The 25,546-nt window shown below is 35.9% G+C and overlaps 1 protein-coding gene across 4 annotated transcripts in view; it reads left to right on the forward strand.

Moving 5' to 3' along the window:
• Positions 1-25,546, forward strand: part of ATM (ATM serine/threonine kinase) — a 124,308-nt gene that overhangs the window by 70,794 nt on the left and 27,968 nt on the right. For all 4 annotated transcript variants that reach the window (XM_040976893.1, XM_040976894.1, XM_040976895.1 and 1 more), the window contains 16 exons: positions 1,579-1,753; positions 2,259-2,423; positions 3,604-3,736; positions 6,014-6,109; positions 7,998-8,169; positions 10,165-10,306; positions 11,390-11,566; positions 13,845-14,022; positions 15,644-15,731; positions 16,506-16,661; positions 18,774-18,870; positions 20,872-20,960; positions 21,038-21,140; positions 22,069-22,217; positions 24,099-24,203; positions 24,953-25,072. In XM_040976893.1, coding sequence (XP_040832827.1) covers positions 1,579-1,753; positions 2,259-2,423; positions 3,604-3,736; positions 6,014-6,109; positions 7,998-8,169; positions 10,165-10,306; positions 11,390-11,566; positions 13,845-14,022; positions 15,644-15,731; positions 16,506-16,661; positions 18,774-18,870; positions 20,872-20,960; positions 21,038-21,140; positions 22,069-22,217; positions 24,099-24,203; positions 24,953-25,072 — 2,145 coding nt within the window. The remainder of the gene's footprint in view (positions 1-1,578; positions 1,754-2,258; positions 2,424-3,603; positions 3,737-6,013; positions 6,110-7,997; positions 8,170-10,164; positions 10,307-11,389; positions 11,567-13,844; positions 14,023-15,643; positions 15,732-16,505; positions 16,662-18,773; positions 18,871-20,871; positions 20,961-21,037; positions 21,141-22,068; positions 22,218-24,098; positions 24,204-24,952; positions 25,073-25,546) is intronic.

Below are 25,546 nucleotides of genomic sequence, written 5' to 3' on the forward strand. Positions count from 1 at the left end.
ACTAGATGGGAAGTGGATTTTTCTGAGACATAAACCAGTGCCCATATGGGATCCCGACATGTACTAGTGAGGATTTAGACACTGAGCCATTGTGGCAGACCTTTCTTTAAATATATTATTTCATTCCTGCTGCTGGATTGGAGTTTACTCTTTCTTATAGTTTCATAGGATGTAAAGTTACATTACTAAATTGTTACCTTTTTTTAATTAAGGCAGGTACTATTACACATTTTTCTCGAACTTCTGCTTTAATGTATCTCACAACTTTGGTATATTTGGTAGATTTGAGTTTTTTCTTTTTTTTTTTTTTAGTGTCTCCCGAGTTCTTTTAGTATATTTAACAGTATTAATTTGAAAACTTAGTATAGTTTTTCTAGTATCCCAGTTTACTCAGCAACCATGTTTGTATTCATAAGAATGAACCAAACTCAATGTTTCTTTGGATGACTTAAATTTTTTTTTGTTTTGTTCAAGACTGGATAGTTTGAGCCAGTGCTGTGACTTAGCGTGAAAGGCACTGCCTGCAATGCCAGCTTCCACAGGGATGTTGGTTCAAGTCACAGCTGCTCTTCTTCCAGTCTAGCTCTCTGCTAGTGTGCTTAGGAAGTCGTTAGAGGATGGCCTAAGTATTTGATATCCTTGAATAGTCAAGGTCATAAAAGAGGAACAGCTTATAGCTTCACCTGGTTACCCCAGTTTTCCTCTGGGATTCTTAGGCTTGCACTGAGTTTGAGATTGGTCTTATTTAAAAGCACGGGGTCTATTCTGCTCTTTTCCAATTTGGGACATGCATATGGGTATAAATTTTCCCAAATTTGATAATGCTTTCAATTGCTTTAATTTACCAAGGAAACTCTGTTTAGGTAACCTGAAAAAAAAAAGTTCATGGAAAATTGTGTATTATGAGAAAAGTGGATTTCAAAATGTTTTTGCTCCAAAATAAACTTACCTTTTAATTCCATTTTCCAAGAATTTTATGAATACCTGTGTATGTGTTAACATCATTTGTTCTCTGTACCCAATTCATTGCTGGTCAGTCTTAAATTTCAAGCAGTGTGTATCAGCCTGGGTGAGGTCTGTTAAGTAAAAAGGTCATGGAGTTGACATCAGTCCCACAAGTAGCTCTCAGACAGGCTAGTTAGCAAGCAGGGAAGTGCTGTCCTCCCTCAGGAATTGCTTGAACTGGTGCCCCACATTGGAGTTGCAAGCTGCCTTTGTTGTAACTGCTGAGGTGATAGAGACTTGAACGAGTGACATTACCATACAGCTATCCTGCAGTTGTCTTTTGTCTGTGAATCAGTTTCTTGGTTGCTGTAAAGACTGACTGTTTTACAGGGTTTCAGTGACGTTTATTTTGACAACTTTACTTGTTTTTCAGTATTTTTGTCAGGGTGTGTAAGCTTAGAGCTTATTCTGCATTTTGCTGATGTTACTTTGGCTTAAAAGCCATGTGTCAGATAAAGTAGCATTACATCAAGCCATGTCAAAATTAGAGATGTTGAGGAACAGTGACCTTTAAATGGATTTACATATTTTTTTCTGTAACTCTTTTTTTTTCTTTTTTTTTCCCCAACATAGGTCTTCTTGTTTCATGGATGTGTCATTACGTAGCTTCTCGCTCTGTTGTGACCTATTAAATCAGGTTTGCCAGACAGCAGTGACTTACTGTAGGGATGCTTTAGAAAATCATCTCCATGTTATTGTTGGTACTCTTACACCACTTGTGCATGATCAGGTGGCAGTTCAGGAACAGGTAACTTCCCAAATCATCTTTATCATATTGGACGAGTATTGATAAAATATTGTTAGAAGGAGCTAACTATTTCAAAGGTACTTATTATTAATTTTAGTGAAAAGATTTTCAAAGAATAGTTCAGTAACCACTCAGTGAATTATTATTTGTAATCATTTGCAGGGTACTTGGTAATTTTGGTCTATTAACCTCGTAGTTTTTTCTACTTTTTATACTGAATTGTAGAAGGGATCAAAACCAGTGTCTCATAAAGATGGTACATGATCAGTATTACATATATAAAATATTTCATTATTATTAACATTTTTGAGCCTCAGGTCTCACTTAATTGTTACTGCTTTTATGTTAAAACTGCAAGTTGTGTTTGCTGAAAGGTATGAATAATTATAGCATTTTATTAGAATTAGGTTAGTTCATCATTTGTTATTGAAAGCTTTAGTTGTCCTGTTTTAAAATACAGTTAATTATTTCTTCTCTCTAATCTTTACTTTTGGATTATATTTAGGTACTGAACTTGTTGAAATACTTAGTAATTGATAACAAGGATAATGAAAACCTCTATCTCACGATTAAGCTTCTGGACCCTTTTCCTGACCATGTTCTTTTTAAAGATTTGCGTGTTACCCAGCAAAAAATCAAATACAGTAGAGGACCCTTTTCACTCTCGGAGGTAACAAAAATTCCGTCATATGTATTTTCTGTGTTAGAATATGACAGTCTTTTAAAAATTTTTTGTATACTAGAATAGCAAAATGTTCAATTCTTAAGTCTTTCTAAGGCAGTATGCTACTGGAATAATATGGGGGAAAGTGGTGAGAGAGGGTAATGGGGAGGGAGGAAGGTGAGGAGGAAGGAGGAATCCCTATATCATGGGAAATAATAATAATTTTAAAAAGTTTAACAATCTTGAATACTCTAGCCAATGAGAAACATTCTTGCTTAAAGAAAAACCTAAGGTGAGATACGCCCTCGTAACAAAAAAATATTTCTCCTTGCTTTGTAACAGAAACGTTAATATCAAAGATTTCTGGTAAAGAGCTCAATTTCATTTTTTAAATGGTGTGATACAAGGGTGTCTTACTGTTTCTGTACTTAAAATCCTATGAATCATATGAAGGTCAACATAACATTTGCACTAAAAGTTACATTTCACTTTTTCAAGAGTTTGAGAAGACAGAATGCATGTGTTTCCGTGTACTGGGTCAATCCCCAGAACCTTACAGTAGTTGGGGTTTGGCTAGGCACAGTCCAGGACTCTAGAACCAAATCTGGGTCTGTGACGTGGATGACAGACCCAAGTACTGAGCCACCGGGTGCTGCTCACTGGTGAGCATTATCAGGGACCTGGAATTGGAAGCAGAGTTTGGTCTTGAACCCAAGAACTCCACTACAGAATGGAGGCTTAATGCATACCCTGATCCTGATAGATAACTTTTTAAAGAGTATTTCAAGTTTTAATCTCATTTTAATCGTTTTATGCTTCAAAATTATATTCATGTGCATCTATTCTTAAGGATCTTCTTATGATGTTTAAACCTTAGTGAATATTTTGAAGAATGAATTTAAATAAAATGGAAACAAGTTGAAATTTAAGCTTAAGCTACTGCAGTGATTTTGAAATCTATTTTATCCTGAAGGTGTCTTTTAGAATCTGCAGGTTTAAAACATTGTAGAGTTTAATGTGCGAAAGTTATTTATACTTTGTTAGTGATAGCAAATAAAGTATAAATAGATAGTGCCTATAAAAGGTATTTCTAATTTTTTTTTTACTTTTACCAAGCTTAATTTCACAGCCTTAATTAACAAATGTTGAAATCAAATTAAAATTTGAAACTGTTTTTCACTTCTAGGAAATTAATCACTTTCTGTCAGTTAGTGTTTATGATGCACTTCCACTGACAAGGCTTGAAGGATTGAAAGATCTTCAGAGACAGCTTGCACAACATAAAGATCAGATGATGGACCTTGTGAGAGCCTCGCAAGGTACTAATTTAAACATGTGGTCCTAAGTGCTTTTTGAAAAAATCTGTTATAAATTTTTGCTCACATGCTTGTCTTTTTAGTTGAGATGCTCACCATTTAGGTCATCATTTCTCATCTAACCATAAACTGGTCTTAGCTGGTTTTCTCTTCTTAAACTGTTTTCATTTTATCCATCTTCTGCCAGAGGGATTTCTCTAAACTCAGATAATCTTACGTGATTCTTCTGTTTAAAAATTTGTCATAACTTCCTGCTGCCTAAAAGAAAAATTTTAAGTCCTTAAAGCCAGGCATACAAACTAGTGTCTGTCATCTGCTGCAATGTGTGTTATATGTATGTGTGTATATATATCTATTATGCACTTATATTTGTTTCTAGTTTTTTTTCTCTAAGAAAGCATTTTATATTGATTAAGTTTGAGTTTACATCATCCATTATTGCATTTGAATTAGACTTTTTCCCTCTTATTTTTTGTCTTCCTCTACTATTTAATTTCATTTTTCTCAGTACTTTTAGAAACTGGTTTTGACCATCTGTGTTTAGTTTCTAGAGTCTTTTTCTTAGATAGATAAAATATAAAATCACTCTGCAAAGATTTATTATGTGAGAAGCAATTTGGCAGAGGAAGAGGGAGAGAGAGCAAGACAGACCTCTCATCCATGTGCTGGTTCACTCCAAGTGCCTGCTGCTATGAGGACTGAGCCAGGCCTAGGGCAAGAGCTAGAAGCTATTTGGGTGTACTCTGTGGATGACAGGAGCCCAAGTCCTTGTACCATAATCTGTTATACACCCTGCAAGTTAGGAGAAAATTAGAACAGAAGCACGGAGTAGCCAGACTCACACTGGCGGTCTGTTATGGAAATTGGGTGTCCTAAGCAGTGGTTAAATCAACTGGGCCAAAATGTCCACCCAACCATGGTCTCTTGTTCTTGAATGTTTTGTTGACTAGCTCTGTCTTCTGGATACACTAACAAGTCTATGGGAAATGGAATTATCTACAGATTTTTTTTGGTGCGAAACATTTTTTTTAACTCATGCAAAAAACTTTTTCCATTATGTACATATTATGAACTTCTTGACTCCTGGTATCTGTGTATTTCAGATTTTTTTTTATATTAAAATTAAAAAGGCAATTAAAAATTTTAAACAACATTTTAAAAAACATTTTAAAATTAGAGTTACAAAGAGACAGATCTTCCATCCAAAGATTTAGTCCCCAAGTGGCCAGAACTGCTGAAGTTAGCTCTAGCAGAAACCACAAGCTTCCTTTTGGTCTCCCGCATGGGTGCAGAGTTCCAACAATTTGGGCTCTCTTCTGCTGCTTTCCCAGCACATTAGCCAGGGATCTGGATTGGAAATGGAGTAGCTGGGGCTTTAGATGGTAGCCAAATGCGATGCTGGCATTGCAGCCAGTGGGCTTATCCATTATGCCACAATCCTGGATCATGTTTTGTGTTTTGAAGAGAGAAACAGATCCTCCATCTGTTGGTTTATTCCACAAATGTCTGTGATATTTTATATGGATCAGATTGAAGCTAAGAATTCAGAACTCAAATGGGTGACAGGAATTCAGCTAATTGAGTCATAACCTGTTACTCCCAAGAGTGTAGGAGGCTAAGAGTAAAAGTGGATGCAGGGGGGCAAGCCAAGGGAGCGGGGTGTGTCGGTGGGGAAAAAGAAAAAAAGTGGATGCAGGACACAAATACAGACACTTGGATATGGGACAAGGAATCCCAACCATTACTGTAACTTAATGAAAAGCATAAACTTTCATTCCAACTTTCATTTTTCAAGTACCCCCTACAAGCATTAGTCATATTTGGTTAATTATGTTTTAGTTAATTAAAATTTAAATTTGAGCGGTAGGATATTTGGCTGCTATAATTCACTGTCAGATTATAGACATTTTCATCATTGCAAAGTTCTATTTGATATTGCTGGTCTAGACTCTGAATTCTAGATAACAAAAAGTCAAGTGGGCTCACATGCTCTTTGTAAGCTTTCATGTTGAATGATTTTTGTGTTTCTAATTATGATTTAGCTAAGTTTGTTGGCTTCTCTGGACAATTTATTGATGGTATTTTTCTCTGTCAAATGTTGGCTGTTTCTATTGTTTCTTAAGGAAATTCACTGTATTTTTTGGACTACTAGTGACCTACAGCTCTTTCTAAACTTTATATAAAATTTTTGTTAATTTATAGATTAAAATATGCACATGCAATAAATTAACAGAAGAGTATTCCTAATAAACTTTTCTTTTTTTTCAAAATTACTGCTAGAGAACCCAAAAGATGGTATAATGGTAAAGCTGATTGTCAACTTGTTGCAGTTGTCCAAGATGGCAGTAAACCACACTGGTGAAAGACAAGTTTTAGGTAAACTATTTGGCTTAATAATTTCAGTTTTTGGGGTAGTTGCTTTTATCTTAAAAAAGGAAAAAGTGTGTCATTGAGTATTGGGGAAATAAAAGATTCTGAGTTCTATTTCTTTTTATTTGAAACATCTGTAATTACCCTCTCATGTTTTCTTAGATTTCTGTAAGGTGAAAAGTTTGATTGTATACATGCAGAAGTAGTTATTTGGGTAATTTAGGGAAGGCAGAAATATGTTAGATTAAGATGCAAAAAAGTTGGCTTTTGATGTATTTTATTGTGGAAGTGATACTTAATGTCTTTAAGCCACATGTAAGAATGAAGACTTGGAGGATTAGATTCAACTCATATTTTTTATTTTATATTTTTCTGCTTTTTTATAGTTATTATTTTTCCATAATACATTTTTATAGATATAATGATCTCTTCCTCTATCTCTTTTAAAGCATTCAAGTAATTTTACAGTTGAGGCAAAACCTAATGCAAGATGAACAGCCAACTTACGTCTAGTGTAGGCATTTAGATGTGGAAAAAATCACAAAGGCAACTTGAAGTTGTTCTGACAGCATTGCTTAAAATTAGAAAATTGGCGGTTATAACATACTTTGCAGATTCTGCTTTCTTTGGCTAGCATCCTCTTTTGCCTCTCAGTAGGAGCCCAGTATTTTCATACTTTGTTTCTGTAGGTTTTTTGAGATTCATATATAGAAACAACAATGATAAGTATATAGCTTAGAGAATGTGTACAAGCAAAAACTCTACATGTTTCCCTTGATGGGATAAAGCACTCCTTTGTTAGTAGTAGTACCACTTCTGCAGATAAACCCGACTTGTTTTGGGAATCCTCAGTCACTTTCCTGTGTGGTATAAAGTCATGGTTGTTTTTTATGTATATGCAAATCAGACCAATATTGAAAGACTGAAAGCCTTCTTTGTGACATCAGCAATGAGACAAGGTGGCCTGCTTTCATAACTGTTACTTATTACACTGGATATTCTAACAAAGGCATTTAGACAAGAAAAAGAAATTGAAAGGATCCAAGTTAGAAAGGAAGTGAAACTCTCCTTTCATAGTTGACATTATTCTCTGTAGAAGATTGTAGATAATCTCCAAGAAAATTGTGAAACGAATTATTTCACCCAGGTTGTGGCCTTAATAGATCACACATGAAAATCAGTTGTCTTTTTTTAATTATTAACAAAGAATAATTTTAAAAGGAAATTTAAAAAGTAACTTTTTTTTTTAGAATTGTATCTAGAAAATAGTAACTGGGAATAAGTTTAAGTCAGAAAGTAGACTTTCATGCATTTGTTCATTAGAAGTGAATCTGTAAGTACAACCCCAGCTCAAGGAGAAGGGAGTTTATACTTCATCTTCTAGTGGGAGACTATCAGAGGATTTGTGAAGATATTTTAGCACATATCACAGTGACTGGGAATGAATATAAGGAGTCCTCTGGTATGCTAAAAACATGGTATCTTCTTTTGAGTAGAGATAGCAAAGATGGAAAAACAACATGTATGCCTGGATATGCTTCTATTAAGTTGCATGTTTAAGACTTAACAACTTTATATGGTAACACTCAGATTTCAGTTTTGAGGTTGTAACGCTCATAAAATCCTGTTTAGGCCTTTATCCTAATTTCCATTACTGGTTAATCTGTCTCCTATGTCTGATTCTGTACAGGGAAATATCTGTTGCCTTCATGGATGTTATTTAAAGGAAATGATAAAATATCATGCGCTTTTGTTTATATTCACAACATTTTTGACAACATTTTTGAAAAGACAATTGAAGCATGACAGTAATTATTTTTTCAAATCAGAAATGACTGTTTCATGTATAATTTTGTATCTGTGACTTTACTAAAGTGTAATTTGTGTTATGCAGAGGCTGTTGGAAGCTGCTTAGGAGAACTGGGTCCCATAAATTTCTCTACCATTGCTATACAACACAATAAAGATGCATCTTACACGAAGGCCTTTGAATTGCTTGAAGATAAAGACCTTCGTTGGACTTTAATAATGGTGACCCACCTAAATAATACCCTGGTGGAAGACTGGTACGTATTGATGGTTGAATGTTGGATCACCCTTTATTTGCCCTTCATGGAGAGTAATAGTTCACATGAGTTTATATTTCTTATAGTTAAAACTGTCTTTTGTATACTTTTTAAAAATCTCAAGTATTTCAATAAAAATGTATATTATTATTATTACCACATAATCATCACTCCTAGCATGTTCTGGCAAGGTCCTAATTAATTTATATTGAGAATGAACTAGCAAGGTAAATAGTAAATAAGGAAGTTCAAGCTGATTCTATAGAAAATGGAGGTGGACTATAAATACTAATAATGTTTTAGGCACTTGTCCAAATCAGAGATGTATCCTTTTGTAAGCCAGCTTTTATTTTGGTTCTTTTAAAATAAGCTGTGGTGGCTAATTGTGAAAATATTAAGCTAGTTGGTTTCATATTGCTGATTTTTATTCTGTGCAGAACAAAATTGCAATATATGTTACTGGAAATTCAGCTTGTTGGTTGTCAGATTACTTTGGTTTGCTTTTTTTCTCCTATTGGTTGATTTGCTGATTTATTGACATATTTTTATATTCTGACAACAGTCATTTTTAAGGTGATAGGTCCAAAAGTTTTTGTTGCAACTAGGCATCTTTCTCTAAGATAAAAATGTTTTTACTAGTTTATTCACACCAAATCACTGCCATCTTCCTTCTTTTCCTGAGAAATAAAGAATTGGTAATAATTCCTACCTGCCATGTTATCCTTATGGATTTATTAGGTTTGTATTTTTCTCCTTTGTTTTTGTTCTTATTGCCTTAAAGTGTTGGCATGGTTTCTTTCCCAATCTTTTATTATATAGAGATCGAGAATCAGCTGTGAGATGATTAGGGGTAAAGCATTGTAGACAGTAAGTAGGTAGAGTGGAAATAACTCGGTGTGTTGTTTGAGGAGCTAAAAGAAGCCTGGTGTTAAGGAAGATAGTAGGAGATGAATTAGAAAGGAAGGATCTGATTCTAAGAAATTTGAATTTTTAATTGAAACTCAGTGAAACTATGGGATTTTAAATCGAGCATAGTCATGGTATAGCTAGTGGACTTTGCTCTGGATTTTATAGAGCAAATGGGTAAAAATGGGAACCAAGCATGAAGGGGCAAAAGCGGGAACCAAAAGACTGATTATGAAGCTTATAGTTCAAAGTAGAGATGACACAGTGATGGTGGCTTGAATTAGGTTGTCAGTTGTAAGGTAAGACAGTAGACGGAAATTTATATATTTGATGGGCAGAGTGACAGAAAAAGTGATAGCTTCTGTCCACTGATTTATTTCCTAAATAGCTCCAGCAGCTGGTGCTGCTCTCGACTGAAGCCAGAAACCCAGAGCTCCATCTCCGTATCCTGCATGGGTGGCAGGGGCCCAAGCACTTGGGCCGTCTTCGGCTATTTTCCTAGCTAATTAACAGGAAGCTAGATCGGAAGTAGAGCACCTGAAACTAACCAATAGGGCATGCTGACACTGCAGACAGAAGCATAGCTCATTGAATCAGGATGGAAGCCTCCCACTATATGTCCTTAGAACACAACCCACAGGACTTGCTGATGAATTGCATCTGGAGGCATAAAGGATGAATTAGGTTTACTGTGCATGGTTGGCATTTCTGGTCAGCTGTTGTGTTTTCATTATGCTTGTATTATAGTTTCTTACTGCTTTTTTTTTTTTTTATAAAAGAGAAGGCCCTTAAAATTTTTAATAGATATTTTAGACGTTACAAGTTCTTTGAATCTACAAGTCTTTATGTTAGCTTTGTTGTGCGAAATGAAGGGAATTGCTGATATTAGTAACTCACATTTCCTGAAGAAATAATAAAAATCTTTAGGTAATTTTCACTTTGATTTTATAGGATTTTACAAAAGTAAAATTTACCAATTTTCACTTTCAGTTTTAAATTTTTTTTCAGGTGGAGGTTGCTTAATTTTTCATCAAAATTAATAACTGATAGTCTTGACAAACATTTGAATTGTCTGTATGTGTTTTTCAGTGTTAGAGTTCGATCAGCTGCTGCTACCTGTTTGAAAAATATCTTGGCTACAAAAACTGGGCACAGTTTCTGGGAGGTGTATAAAACAACAACTGATCCCATGCTGGCCTATATACAACCTTTCAGAACATCAAGAAAAAAGGTCTGTTTAGTGATAAGCATTTTTTGAATATTCATTATGTCTAGCATGATTTTGTTTGTGGGTTATGAGTATCAAACTGCTTAAAATATTGTATTAATATTTAGCCTTTCCTAGAAATAATTTAAAGCATAGTTATTGAATCTATAGGATTCACTATTGTTAATATGGCGGTACAGAAAAGCTGCGATAGATAAATTAGAGAAGTGATGGTTGTTTTTAGGAGAGGGGATACTCTTAAAGATGAGTTATCTTTCCTTTGGGACAGAAAACCTTCCTTTGATTGCAGGAAAACTGTCGATCCCGGGATGGTTTACAAATTTTGTCATCAACCATTATTTTATTGGCACATTAATGTGTCACAATATACTGTTAAACTAGGTGACCTACAGAGTTTTTCTATTTTCCATGAACATATTCTGTGAAGAATGTTTAGGAGCCCTTGTTCCTTGTCAATATAAGCATTCCACTTTAGTATTTCATGAATTAAGAGATTATGGTTTTTGTAGATATATGTTAGTAAAAATGACAGATGTGAAAGTAAAAGCCAAGTTTCTGGACCAGTAATTTATCATTCTACTGTTCTGGTCTTCTAAACCTAAATGCCCTAATTTCAGAAGGTGATTATTTCTTACAGATTTCAATTTAAATTATTTGTATTTAGAAACAAGTTTCTTTGTTTATATATGTATATATTTTAATATTTATTTCTATTGGAAAGGTAGATTTACAGAGAGAGTAATGTACAGAAAGATCTTTTGTCCAGTGGTTCATGCTCCAAATGGCCTCAATGGCCAGAGCTGAACCTAAGAACCAGCAGCCTCTTTCCAGGTATCCCATTGGATGCTGGGTTCAAAGACTTTGGGTCATCCTTTACTGCTTTCCCAGGCCACACACAGAGAACTGGATGGGAGGAGCAGCAGCCAGGAAATAAATTAGCACCCCTATAGGATTTCAGCACTTGCAGGTGGAGGAGTAGCTAGTTGAGCCATTGTACCAGTCCCATGTCTGTTTTTGTTTTAGAGAGGAAAAGTTAAATGATTTCCTTATTCTCTTACTGATAAATTTTTTATCCTTTCTTTATAGTTTTTAGAGGTTCCCAGACCTGAAAGAGAAAGCCCTTTAGAAGGCTTGGATGATACCAGTCTCTGGATTCCTCAAAATGAAAATCATGATATTTGGATAAAAACTCTAACTTGTGCTCTTTTGGACAGTGGAGGCACAAAAAGTGAAATTCTCCAATTATTAAAACCGATGTGTGAAGTAAGATGAATTTGTTCAATTCCTTTCTTGCTTGTTTTCCTCATCCCATAAGGCTCCTGCGTACATGTGTATGACCTATCTAGCTGATGAGTGCATATCATCTTAATGCATTAAGACCAAGTTTTTTTTAGGTGTTAGAAATCCAGCAAACTTACCATGTTTTTTTATTTAAGAAAGATGCATTTTTATTGTAAACTCAGATATAAAGAGAGGAGGAGAGACGAAGATCTTCCAGCCAATGATTCACCCCCCCATGTGGCCACAACGGATGCAGCTGAGTCTGTTCTGAAGCCAGGAGCTACTTTCAGGTCTCCCAAATGGGTGCAGGGTCCCAAGGCTTTGGGCCTTTGTCTACTGCTTTCCCAGGCCACAAGCAGAGAGCTTGATGGGAATTGGGGCCGCTAAGACATGAGCTGACACCATGTGGGATCCCAGCCAGTAGGCTACTGTGCCAGGCTCCAGCCATCTTTTGTAACTGTAACTATACAGTAGATTTTTGCTTTGAGGTAACAACATGCTGTTTGGTTGCACTAACCATAAGCCTGCTCTAATTTTATTTTTTCTAATAAGGTCACTAATTTTCATATATATATTATATATTAGTTATATATTATATATAATTATATATAAATTAGTAATTTTCATAATTACTCAACTAATATATATTACTAATTACATATATTTATAATATAATTATATGTTACTAATATATAAAAATTACTAATTTATATATATACAACTATATAATATATGGTTTATATATTATATATAGTTTTTATATTATCGTTTATATATTATATATAATTATATATAGAAATTAGTAACATATATAAATTAGTTTTAGCATAGAAAAAAATCATTTATGTATTTGGTAGACCTAGAGCTGCTAACTCATGGTTTCACCACCAAATGCCAAGTCTTCATGTTGCTGACAGGAACCTACCTACTTGAACTATCATCACTGCCTTCCAGGGCCAGCTGAAGTTCAGGAGCCAGAAATGAGTGACATACCTGGGTACTGTGATATAATATGGAATGCAGGCATCCTAGCTGGCATTTGAACTGCTAGATCACTCACCCTTCCCTTATAATAGTATTTTAACTCTGAAGGTACAATGCATTCCATTTTAATGAAGAATAAAGGGACATACCAAATAAACAAAAACTTTTATACTTTATATGTTACATTTTTTAATAACATTGTTACATGTGACTCAGCAAAAATGTGAAAACACAATTAAAAATGCCTGAAAAGCATTTTAGTGAAGCACACATATTGAAGACAGTTTTTAAAGACTGTATTTTCTGCAAGTAAAGTAGCGATGGTGACCAAATTACCACATTCTCTAATACTGCACTGCACTCATATCAGTAAGGCAGTGTGGTACCTTAAACATACACACCTAAGACTTAGACGGTAAAATGTTCTAAATGTACAAATATATGTGCTCTAGTTCTTACTGCTATAAATCCTTTATCTCTCAAATTGACTTTTTGATTTGTCTTTAAAGAGAAAAATCCTGCAAATAGTATTCTGTAATGTCATATTGGTGTGGAGTATGCTCATTTATCCATTTGTAGAGTGTGATAAATTAAGGTTGAGGACTGTTTTAATATACCACATGTATTAAAGCATTTGTCTGTTGTTTCACATATACTAGAAATAATTACTCAAATTCTATATCCAGAAGTTAAGCTTTGTTGAAAATAAAATTTGGTAGCCATCATTTGGCCTGGTAGTTGACAAGTTAAACTCTTGTGTCCCACATCAGAGTACCTGGCTCAGTTCTGGCTCCAGCTCCTGATTTCAGCATGTAAGCAGTGAGAAGCATTAGCTAATGGTTCAAGCATTTGGGTGCCTGCCACCAACGTAAAAGGTCTACGTTATGTTCCTAGCTCCTGACTTGATCTTTGGCCTGACTCCAGCCACTGTGACCGTTCAGTGACTGAGCCAGCAAATGATATCCTCTCTCTTTCGCTCTGACGGCCCCTTGTCGTTGAAATAAATGGCAAGGAAAAGCAAGCATCTTTACGCAGTTATTGTTGCTGTTTGCTAAATGTAGAAAATGTACAAAAAACAGATTTTAGCTTCCCTAGTAAATTTTTGATAGCTTTTATCTCTTAAATCTGGTTTTCTTAATAGTGTTCAGCTCTACACTTGAGGTGTGACTTGTGGCTAAACATTAGGCTACTGAGTTTTATATCAGTGACAGGAATTTTTAAGTAAATGTCGTGCTTCACTTAGGGTATTGAGTTTTGCTATTTTTACATATTCTAGGTGAAAGCTGACTTTTGTCAGACTCTGCTTCCTTACTTGATTCATGATTTTTTACTGCAAGATACAAATGAGTCATGGAGAAATCTGCTTTCTGCACATGTTCAGGGATTTTTTACCAGCTGCTTGAAACACCTCTCACAAAACAGCCGATCTACAACCCCTGCAAATTTGGATTCAGGTATTCTAATATATATTTCTGACATTACTTTTAACTTTGTATTACTGTAGAAAGGTAAGATTTAAGTTTGAATACCATCAAATACAAGCTTATTTCCATAATCTCTGAATTTATATTGCATTTTTATGGACTGGAGATAAGTTTTGACAAATTTTAATGAAAAAAATTTTTGAAAATTTATTTAGATGATTTTTACATAGTTACGGTGATAAGGGTCAGGGGTTACAGGAAGATGGGCGAGAGCATTATTTCCACATTACTTTTTTTACTTGCTGTATCTGAGGGGAGGGGAGCCAGCTTCCCAAATACCTCTGTACCCTGGGGTTGAGGATGGTTACCCCATAGCACCCCAGGGTCCCCAATATGGGGTATGCTCTGGGGGTCTTGTTCAAGAGGATTTGATAGTTCAACAATTCTGAATTACTGCCAATCTCACCACTCCAAGCTTGGTGAAATCTCTCCAGAATGTGCTGGTTGACGTAGTCCACCTTATAGTCTCTGTTTGCCCAGATATTCACTGTTAACATTTGGCTGGGGTAGTTGTTCGATTTGTTCTGTCCTCCATCCTGTTATAGTACCAGGTGTTCTCTGCAGAGTCCAAATTACTGCCATATTCTCCATGTGCACCTGGATATGCTGTCCACAGTGCTAAGCCACTGAGGAGGCCCAGCTCTGACATATACATTCTGCTGTCAGACCATGGAACCTGCAGTTCTCTCCATGGTTGGGGTTCTCTCCATGGTTGGGGTTCTTAGTCCAGCAGTTCAGCTGGGGGGATCCCAAAGGAAACCTCATCTGAAGTGATTTCAGACCGGATCTTGTGTGTGCTTGCTAATACAGGGTCCAGCACGTATGTCACCCCAATCAGTTTATGTACGTGCTAATGGTTGGAATTGCTGGGTCAGTTCTGTCTCCAGCCCTGTCTTCTACACAAACCAATGGGTGTTGCATGCTAAACTGGGCCACAGCATGTGAGACCAGAGGGGAGAGGGTGAACCCAGAAAGGGGCTGTGTGGGGCTCCCCTGCTGAACCAACTATCTTAATACAAAAATTCTCTGTTTAGCTTTTAATTCTGCATAATTGAAATTCTCTTCTTCAAGCCCACAAGTTCTTTCTTGCTTCAAATGATCTCTGCTAAAGTTACTGTCCTTTGCTTCTCTTGAGTATCCTTACTGTTCCTTAGAATGTTCTTTTTCTTCTATGGAACTCTCCTTGGCCAGGTAGGTTCCCTGCTGTATTCTTCTACAGCACTTTGGGCTTCACCTGTCATCACACTTAACTGTTTTGGATGAGAGACTCCCACACTAGCAGTGCGTTCTGTGATCAGAAACATTCTCTTTTACTCCTGATAGTCTACTGACCAGTGTCTTGTGAAAGATCCTAGTTTGTTGAATAAATGTGTTAGTTCACCTCAGAAATAAGTGTGTCTCATAGTATAGAGTCTGTTTTAACAAGTGCAGTTCCTTTCACATGTATGAGACATGCCATTATATGTCGCTCCTGGAACGATATATAACCTATAACGTTAGGTTATAGAGTGAGACTGATAGGTCAACAAGAAGCAAGAATGTGCTTTAGGTGAGTCTGCCTGAACTAAAATGATATTTTTTTATCTGTTAGATCCAGAACATTTTTTTCGGTGTTGTTTGGATAGAAAATCCCAAAGAACAATGCTTGCTGTTGTAGACCATATGAGAAGACAAAAGAGGTATTGTAATGAATATTGTTTCTTGAATTTGGGGGTTTAGAAGTGCAACTTGTTGCCTACTGCTGGCTGAAATTTAATGTGATTAGGTGAAGCTGTTGTGGCATGTTATGTTTGATTTGTGTTATACATAAATTTCCTTTTAATAAACCATATTCAGAGTGTAGCCTTGGTTCAAATTGGTGTCAGGAACTCTCAGTTCCAGGTTCAGCTGTCCTAGTAACAGTGTTACCTTAACCAAATAATACATACTTTGGTGCTTTAGTTTATTTCTTCTATAAAATGTTAGGAAAGGAACAAGCGAAGTTTGAAGTTATCCTTAGGTGTGTTACCTCTTGAAAATAACAATATTTGTTTTTAAAGAGGTACAGAAAGAGGAGAAGTGGAGATGGTCAGTCTGCTGAGTCACACCTCAGGTGCTTCATCTGGATCTCTGAGTGGGTGGTGGGGGCCCAAACACTTGATCTGCCTTCTGCTACTTTTCCCAGCCCATTGGCAGGGAACTGGATCAGAAATACAACCAGATCACCAACTGGTGCCTATATTAATGCAAAATCTGTGGATAGATTTTTCATAATACTTGTTTCCCGTAAACCTTTTGAAAATCATTCTAATGTATAGTTTTCAAAAATATTTTTGCAACATATTAAGCTTAACTTTTAATTACATTTCCCCACAAACTTTAGAAGTATCCTCATGATGCTAATGTGCTTTTCTTTAGATGTTGAGGTCGATAAAATGGAATGACATCGTGTTTATTATATATATATTTTTTAGACCATCTAGAGGAACAGTTTTTGATGATGCTTTCTGGCTGGATTTGAACTATCTAGAGGTTGCCAAGGTAGCTCAGTCTTGTGCTGCTCACTTTACAGCACTACTCTACGCAGAAATCTACGCAGATAAGAAAAGTGTGGATGATCAAGAGAAAAGGTAATGGAATTTCGAGCTTTAGTTTTTTAAAATTCATGTTGACGTTGTTTCAGTAAAGGTATATAATAAAGATTTTTTTACCTTGGTCTTCCATTGAAAGAAACATTTTAGAAAGTTCCCATTTTTTAAAAAAAGATTTACTTATTTTTATTGGAAAGTCAGATATACAGAGAAGAGGAGAGACAGGAAGATCTTCCATCCACTGATTTCACTCCCCAAACGGCTGCGATGGCCAGAGGTGCCTGATAAGGAGCCAGGAGCTTCTTCTGGGTCTTCCACGCAGGTGCAGGGTTCCAAGGCTTTGGGCCGTTCTTGACTGCTTTGCCAGGCCACAAGCGGGAAGCTGGATAGGAACTGGGGCCACGAGGATTAGAATCCGCTCTCATATAGGATCCTGGTGCGTGCAAGTCGAGGACTTTAGCCACTAAGCCACTGCATCAGGCCCTTGAAAGTTTGTTTTAAAGTGAAATGATAATTTCTTGAAATAAGTAGGAATGTTTTTAAACTAATGTGTTACAAAAATTATATACAGGTAGCAAGCTTCTAGAGGGCAGAAATCAGACCTGTTCATCTCTGAAGTTCCCTCAACTATTGTTAAGTATTTTTAAAATTTCAGTCATGCTAGGTTTCCTCTAATCCCTCAAACATTCAAGATCCATTTTACTTGTTGACCATGATATTATATTACTAATTTATTTTTGTGATTAGTTAACTTTCCTTTCTGTTACCTCCATTTCTAAGTACTTTTCTTTTATCAATTGAATCTTGATAATGGTGAAAAGCAGGAAAAAAAACGTTATTTCTGTGGCTAAACCAGTGAGGTTTATAGGGTGTAGGAAATGTTTCTTCCCAGTGGCTCAGAAAGGTCAGCTCAGGCGTTTTGAATCTAAAGAGATCAAAATGAATATATTTGTAGGCTAAATAAACATCAGTGGCTCACCAACCATGTCAGTTAGGTCCAGCAAATGAACTGTTCTCTTAAAATTGTCATTCATGCTCTTTAATAACAAGTTCTTCATGATATACTACAGAGTGTGTGTGCAGTGTATTTTATTTATATATTTCTTGGGGAAAATATGAGACTTCCGTGTTGGTGTCTGTAATTTTTAAATTCCAACTTTTCCAAACAGGGCTTGGAAAACAAATGTTAATTTTCAATCTTAAATATCTTAGTGTTCTCAAGAGTGTCACTGCCATGTGCTGTGCCAGTGTGCGATGCTATAATTTATTCTTACCCATGCTCTTACTAATGAATTATGTATCTCAAGTGTAGATACATATGCCGTTGGGTTGCAGACTATGCAAATTTTTTAGCCTTATAAGATAATATGAGATTTAAAAAAAAAGGTTGAACAGTTTGTATATTTATCGCAATCTAGTTAGTAAGGAAGTATGTCAGTGGGGAAAGTCATTGGAAGAAGGAAGCAAAGGCATAACTGTAGTTTGCATAAATAAAGAAACAAATGTGCAGGTAAATAATAGGGTCGTACCATTTATGATAGTGTGTACTTTATATATTGTGTTTTTATTGTCAGATTCTAGAGTCATGATTTTAGAATTAGAATTAAAGAACTGAGTAAGTTTTTAAAAATACATAGTTTAAAGCTAAAGCCTTGGAATAGCTAACCTGAGTTTTGATTTATTCACTTAGTGTATTTGATAATCCCTGGTTTAAATGGATCCTACTGATGTACTTCATTCTCAGTTTTTAATATTACTAGATTTCCTAATTTGTGCCAACTTACCAGACATGAAGTGGTGTCTTATGCTATGTCTCTTCATTAATTAGGTTGTACTACAAATAAACCACTGACAGTATATATAGGAGCTATGTTAGAGATGGGCACATCTGCTCAGTTTTTAAACAGGCCTCTCTCCATAAATAAGCCATTTTGTTACCTATATCGGAGATTTTCATTAAAATGAAAGTTTTATTCACAGATGTAACTGAAACATTTCTTCTTCATCCTAGGTATGTGGTATTATGTTTCAAAGCGTAAATTATTCATTCTGTTATAATTCTAACCTTCATTAGTTTTTCCATATAAATCTATTCTATACATATTCATACACTTGCAAAAAACATGTTCTGAATTAGAGTTGTGTTCTTAGGACAAGTACAACTATTACATTTGAAGAAGGAAGCCAAAACACAACTATTTCTAGTTTGAGTGAAAAAAGTAGAGAAGAAACTGGAATCAGTTTACAGGTAAATATTAGTTTTTCTATTATTTATGATGGTGCTTATACTTTTAATTATTATAAAGACTAAGGAACTGAAGTTAAAGTATATTGTAGGTAAATTCATGGCTTTAGGCTTAGTTGTGCAACTAAAAAATGAGTTCTGTGTTTTGTATAGAAAGTTGCAATGTTTGTTCAGGTAGACTTGCTTTATGTAGGCATTTGTTTAAAGTGCCTTTTTTTTTTTCAAAGATTTTTTAAAAAGCGAAAGTGTGTTTAAAAATGCAAAGATTTACACTTTGTTTTCTTTCAGAGCAACAAAGTAATCATCTAGGAATAAGGATTCCTATTTGAGACCTTCTGGCATTAAACAAATATAGAGGAATTAAAGCTCTTACATTCTGATACTAACATAGAGTAGCTTCTTTCTTCTCTACATCCTCTCCAATGCCTTAACACTTCCCTTGCTTCCCTTTGTAGTCAACGCTTTGTGAAAAAGTTCTCAGTATTTTCTGTATCAGTTTCATCTCTTCATTCATTCCATTGAAATTGTGCTTGCTTACTGTCGCCCATAAACTTAGTGTTTGGCCACAGTGCTGATGTTTCTACTTACTTATTTAGCTTCCTTATAGACTTCTATTCCTTTACTTTCATTTTTGGAATAGCTTCTGTGTACCAAACCACTATATTTGGCTTAGATACTGAACATTCCAACTCTTGAGGCTGGCTTTCATACTTGTTGGTAGAAATAGTTGAATTAAAATTATAGAATTATACCAATATCAATATTTGTTTAGAAAATATTTCCTGAAATGGTACAATCAAGTTACTTGAGTGTCTTGATTGGCTTTCTAGGCTATGTAGTGTTTTTTTTCTACTTTCATTTTATTTTTTATTTTGCAGAGATTGTTTTATAGGAGTGGAGAGTGTCTAGCACACAATTAATGCACAGGTCATATAAGGCCCTGTGAAGGCAGCCACGGTGAGACTAGAAAATGAAGAGATCTGTAATTGGTTCAGTTTTCCAGTTGATGATTTTATATAACCTACAAAAGACATTACCAGTATCCTACTGGTTTCTGACAGTAAAAAGATTACCCATCCTGTATCCATCTTTGCTTTTATTTTGTTTTTATTGGAAAGCCAGATTTACAGAGAAGAAAAACGGAAAGATCTTCAATCCACTGGTTCATTCCCGAAGTGGCTGCAATGGCTGGAGCTGAGCTGATCCAAAGCTAGCAGCCAGGAGCTTCTTTCAGGTCTCCCACGTGGGTGCACGGTCCCAAGCCTCCTGGCCATCTTGGACTACGGTCCTAGGCAGGGAGCTGGATGGGAAGTAAAACAGTTGGGACATGAACCAGTGCTCATATGGGATCCTGGCATGTGAAAAGTGAGGGATTTTACTACTAGGCTACTGTGCCAGGTCTGCTTTGTAAATTTTTTTGTGTGTAATTTTTTTTTTAACAAGATTCATGTATTTGGGAAGAAGTTAGATGTAGAGAGGGAGAGAGAGCGGAAGATCTTTCATCCTGCTGTTGAATCCGAAAATGGTCTAAATGGCTGGAGCTGGGTTGGTCTGAAGCCAAGGGCCCTGTCTCCTGTGTGGATGCAAGGGCCTAATAAGCACTAGGGCTATCCTCTACTGCCTTCCCAGACTGCTTTAGACAACTGTATTAGTAGTAGCGCCCTATTTTCAAGAGTCAGACTTACTGGAAGAACTCCATTTCTTATGTAGTTTTAGCTATTGATTACTGATTTTGCCATGTGATTATTTTTGTGTATAATTGGTATTTATTTCTAATGACTTCTTGAAATTGTGAGTGATTCTCAGGTAGACCATAATCTTTTTTTGGGGAGCAGTCTGCTGTGTTGCTGATTCACATCTTTGACATATATTTCCATATCACTGTATGCTACTTTTTGTGTAGCAACATTGAGAGTTGTGGAGTTGTATGTTGATTCTGAATTTAGAATTTGCTGAATTTCTTAAAGTGGTATTTTCCTTTGGTTTTTGTTTTCATGTTTTCAGGATCTTCTCTTAGAAATCTACAGAAGTATAGGGGAGCCGGATAGTCTTTATGGCTGTGGTGGTGGGAAAATGTTACAACCCCTTACCAGGTAAACAGCATTTTTTCAGGTAGTGGTATAACAGTTCTATAAATGGAACCCAAAATTTTTATTATGTCTTCTGCTAGACTGAGAACTTACGAACATGAAGCCATGTGGGGGAAAGCCCTGGTGACATACGATCTTGAAACAGCAATCTGCCCTTCGACGCGCCAGGCAGGAATAATTCAGGTACATTGCTTTTCTGGTTTGTTAAAGCCATCGTTAGTTAATGCCTGAGATTATTTCACTAAATTGGTTGAATATTTCATATCTAGATAGACAAAACTCTTAAAAAACAGTTGCAATTTAGCTGTGTTCCAGGCATTAGCTAAAAATGCAGAGGCACAGGTTAGTCAGATACATTATTGACCTGAAAGATGGTACAAATTTGTTAATTGTAATGTTGTAACAGGTGAAGACCTTTCTAGAATGTAGTCATGCAGTGTAATAGGTTGTATATGGGGAGGCTGCGAGAAGTTTATGAAAAATGTAATTAATGCACGTTTTACGTGGAAAGTTTCCACGTGGAGGTACTTCATATACGATGTACACTGTTTGTTTTGCAAACTATCATTTCTGTTACTTTTGAAATGTTTTTCCATTAAGAAGTAGTCTTTGAGCTCTGTTTTAGTGGGTTTGTTTTTTGTTTTTGGAAACATATACTAATTTGGGAAGTTTTTATTTTTGTTTTTGAGTGATAGGGCAAGATAAAGATCATCCGTCAGCCTTGCTTCTCACACACCCACACTGGCTTAGGTTAGGCCAGGTGAAAACAGGGAGCCAGGAACTACATCTGGCTTTCCCACTAGGGTAGCAAAAACCCAATTATGTGGGCCATGCCATGATGCCTGCTTGGATTAGCAGGAGATTACATCCTAAGCACAGGGAGAACTTGCTCCTAAGAGTTCTTACATGTGGTACAGACAGCTCAAGTGACAACTTCATGTGCTGTACCTCAATACCCAAATTTGGGGGATTTTAAATTATGTCAGGAACCAAAGTATATGTATGTGTGTGTATTTGTTAAGTTTTATGGTGACTATTTTTTTTTTTCCTCTACTTTTCCTGGGATAACTTAAATTACTTTTTTTTTTTTTTTGTAACAATTCCTACTTAGGCCTTGCAGAACTTGGGACTGTGCCATATTCTTTCCATCTACCTAAAAGGTTTAGATCATGAAAATAAGGAAAGCTGTGCTGAACTACAGGAACTTCATTACCAGGCAGCATGGAGGAATATGCAGTGGGACCTGAGCACTTCTGTTAGGTATGAAGAAATGGCCCCTGCCTTGTTTTATTTTCTGGTTCTATACATGCAATAGTTCCATCTTTTATATTCTGTAGATGCTACAAGTTATGTGACTAGATTCTAAAATAAAATAACAGTTGGTAGTTAGTATCAGTGTTTGATTTTAATTTTTCTTGAGTTTGGACAGCTGTACTCCAAAAATACTTTTGAAATTAAAAATGGAGACTCTTCTCACTTAATGTTGCTGGGATTGAGGAATACAATGAGAAGTGAAAGCATCATGCTGGTAATGTTTTACTCAGTGCTTTTCCTGTCTGGATTGGTGGACGGGACTGCTCTTCTTTCCTTAGGAAGGCTTTTTGTGTTGTGTTTTAATTAAAAACTTTTCCAAATTGGTTACCCAGGAAGATAAAGATTTCTAATTTGTATGTAAGGTCACTGTACTTTCTGAATGAAAAGCCAGATACCTAATCCAGTAAAAAATTCCATATTTCTGTAAAATCTTTGATAAAAGCATTAAAAATTAAAATATTCTTGATATTATGCTTAATTTCCTTTACATATTTTAAAAATTTTGTTCGTTTACTTGAATGACAGAAAAGGAAGCAGGGAGAGAATCTTTATCCACTTCCTCGTTCTCCAAATGTTCTCAAAGTTTGGGGCTGACTCAGGCAACTCTAAAACTGCTGTGTAAGCATGCCTGTTGTCTCAAATTACTTGAAAGGCAGAAACAGAGAGAGACAGATCTTCTGCCACTTTTTTTTTTCTTCTACTTTTCAAATGCCTGCACCAGGACAAGGCCAATGCAGGAGCCTGGGACTCAGTCTGGGTCTTGATTCAGATGAGCTGTAAGGACCCAAGTGTTCATCCTCTCCTGCTGCGTCCCAAAGTGTGTGGAATCAAAAATGGAATCAGAGGGGCAGGTGTTGAGTGCTGCAGCTTCTCAGTGCTTGAGATATCCACATCCCATTGTGGGATGCCTGGTTTTAGTTCCAGCCACCCTGCTGCCAGCCCAGATTCCTGCTCATACATATGTTGAGGGACAGCAGGTAACAGCTCAAACCCACAAGAAAGATTCAGTTGGCGTTTTAGACTCCTAGCTTTGTTCTGGAGCAAGTGAGTCAGAGATAGAAGATCTCAGAATCTTTCTCAATCTTTCTGTCTCTCTCAAAATTAAATGAAAATAAATAGAAATTGTGAAGGAAAAGGACCTGGAAATGAACCCATGTACACTGATGTGAGAAATGGTGTCCCAACTCCCAACTTGTCTCTGCTAGTTAAAATGTACTGTTTCAGTACTTACTGCTGTATTTTCAGTCTCTCAGGCACACTCTGTGTTTTGTTTTGTTTTGATCAAATCAAGCTGTTCATAACTAAAGGCCATAGATAGGTAGGTCTGCTTGTTTTCCAGTTATCATATGGATGATTTCTTTAGCTTCCAGTTTAAAGGTGTCCTGTCTTCAAACTTTTCTTGAATGCACATTCGAAAGTAGCCACCTAGTCACTATGTCATTATTTCAGTTATCCTTGTTATTATTGATATTTGCTTTAGTGTCCATCTTGTCTAAGTCAGAGTATAAACCTAGGAGACTTAAGGATCTAATCTGACTTTTCCAGCAGTATATCCCCTATTTCTGGAATCTGATCCTTAGTGCCTGTACATGAATACATGAAACAGGCAAAGTATCTAAGAAATTTCCTTCTTGTCTGCTTGAATAATTTAAATGACTCATGAAATTCTTTGTATTTCCTTCTCAAATTTCTAAAAGTACATTTAAAAAATTAATTTTAGAGCCCTGGTAAATATTTTGTACCCTACTGAAATTTGCTGCAAGTGTATATCATAAAGTTCTTTTCTTTTTAATGTATTTTCTTCTTGATTTTCAAAAATTACCTCAGCAGTGGAATGGAAGGAACCAGTTACCATGAATCATTGTACAATGCTCTGCAGTCTCTGAGAGACAAAGAATTCTCTACATTTTATGAAAGTCTAAAATGTGCCAGGTATTATAAAATTGTTGTATTTTAACTCTGTAACATTGCATTTTAACAAAGTCATGGCTTCTGAAAATTTTAGGAATGATTGGCCCAATAACAGGCTTTGAGATTCAAGGATAAAGGATTGGGGTTATGGTTAGGTGTTTGTCATCTATCCTCTCCTCCCTCCAAAACCATTCTCTTTGGGACCTCGGGTAAATTTTTTTTTTAACCTGAAACTCAAGGAACTCTTGGTAATGACCTAAAAATTTTTAATTCAACCCCTCTAGTAGCTGTTTGTTTTACTTCTGTTAGCATTAATGTTTAAAGTGGTGATTAATGGTAAATTCTTACAGACTTGCTCTGAGTCACAAATATAATGATGTATGAGGAAGTCGACTAGAAAGGGTTAGTTGTGACATGTTTTTTATCAGTGGTGACCTGTTTACAGAGATCACCTTTGCTACTGTACGAGTGCTCGTTACCTGCTGAACACTTTGTTAAAATCTTTCCATATGGACTCTCTAACCTTTGAGCTAACTAGACGAGTTATAGTGCCATAAGAGGGATACAGATCTGGATCGGTATGATTCCAAGGGCTTGTTTCTTTCCATTGCTGTTTGGTGTTCACTGTTTCGTGTGAATATTCTATTGTTAAATCAACAGGAGGGCCTATGAAGAGAACTCTTGAAGAATAAATTTGAACTTTTGTCCGTCTCCTTAAAAGCCTCTTTCTGCTTTTCAGAGTGGCTTTATGTTTTTTTCCCCACCACTAGAGTGAAAGAAGTAGAAGAACTGTGTAAGGGCAGCCTCGAGTCTGTGTATTCCGTCTACCCCACACTGAGCAGATTGCAGGCCCTTGGAGAACTAGAAAATATTGGGGAGCTTTTCTCCAGGTATGTAACTCACAGGACTTCATCATCGGCAAATGCAGATTTTTTTGTTAGCAAGAGTGACTTGTGATAGATATATTTTTATTTTTAAATACAAGATTTTAGGTTTTACTGAATTTCATTTTTTTTATTGTTATTAACATTGTATTATGTGATACAGTTTTATAGGCACTGGGATTCCCCCCACCCATCCCACAACCCTCCTGAATTTCATTGTTTAATGTGGTAAATTATCAGTAGCTGCTATGACAAATTAAAAGGTCTTTGGAATATTAAATAATTTGTGAGCACATAAACAGGATTCTGGGAACTAAAAAGTTTTCAGACCTATTGCAACAGACATTTGGGATGAAATTGAAATTCTAATTCCAGTAGATTTGTGTTAAGATTTTCTGTGAGGCAGCTGGGGTCTGGTGCTATAGTGGAGAGGTTGAAGTCCTTGCCTTGAATGCACCGGGATCTCATATGGTCATCGGT

The sequence above is a fragment of the Ochotona curzoniae genome, unplaced genomic scaffold (assembly GCF_017591425.1).
Source record: "Ochotona curzoniae isolate NIBS_2020 unplaced genomic scaffold, NIBS_Ocur_1.0 contig_2723, whole genome shotgun sequence".
In the NCBI taxonomy this organism is placed as follows: Eukaryota; Metazoa; Chordata; class Mammalia; order Lagomorpha; family Ochotonidae; genus Ochotona; species Ochotona curzoniae.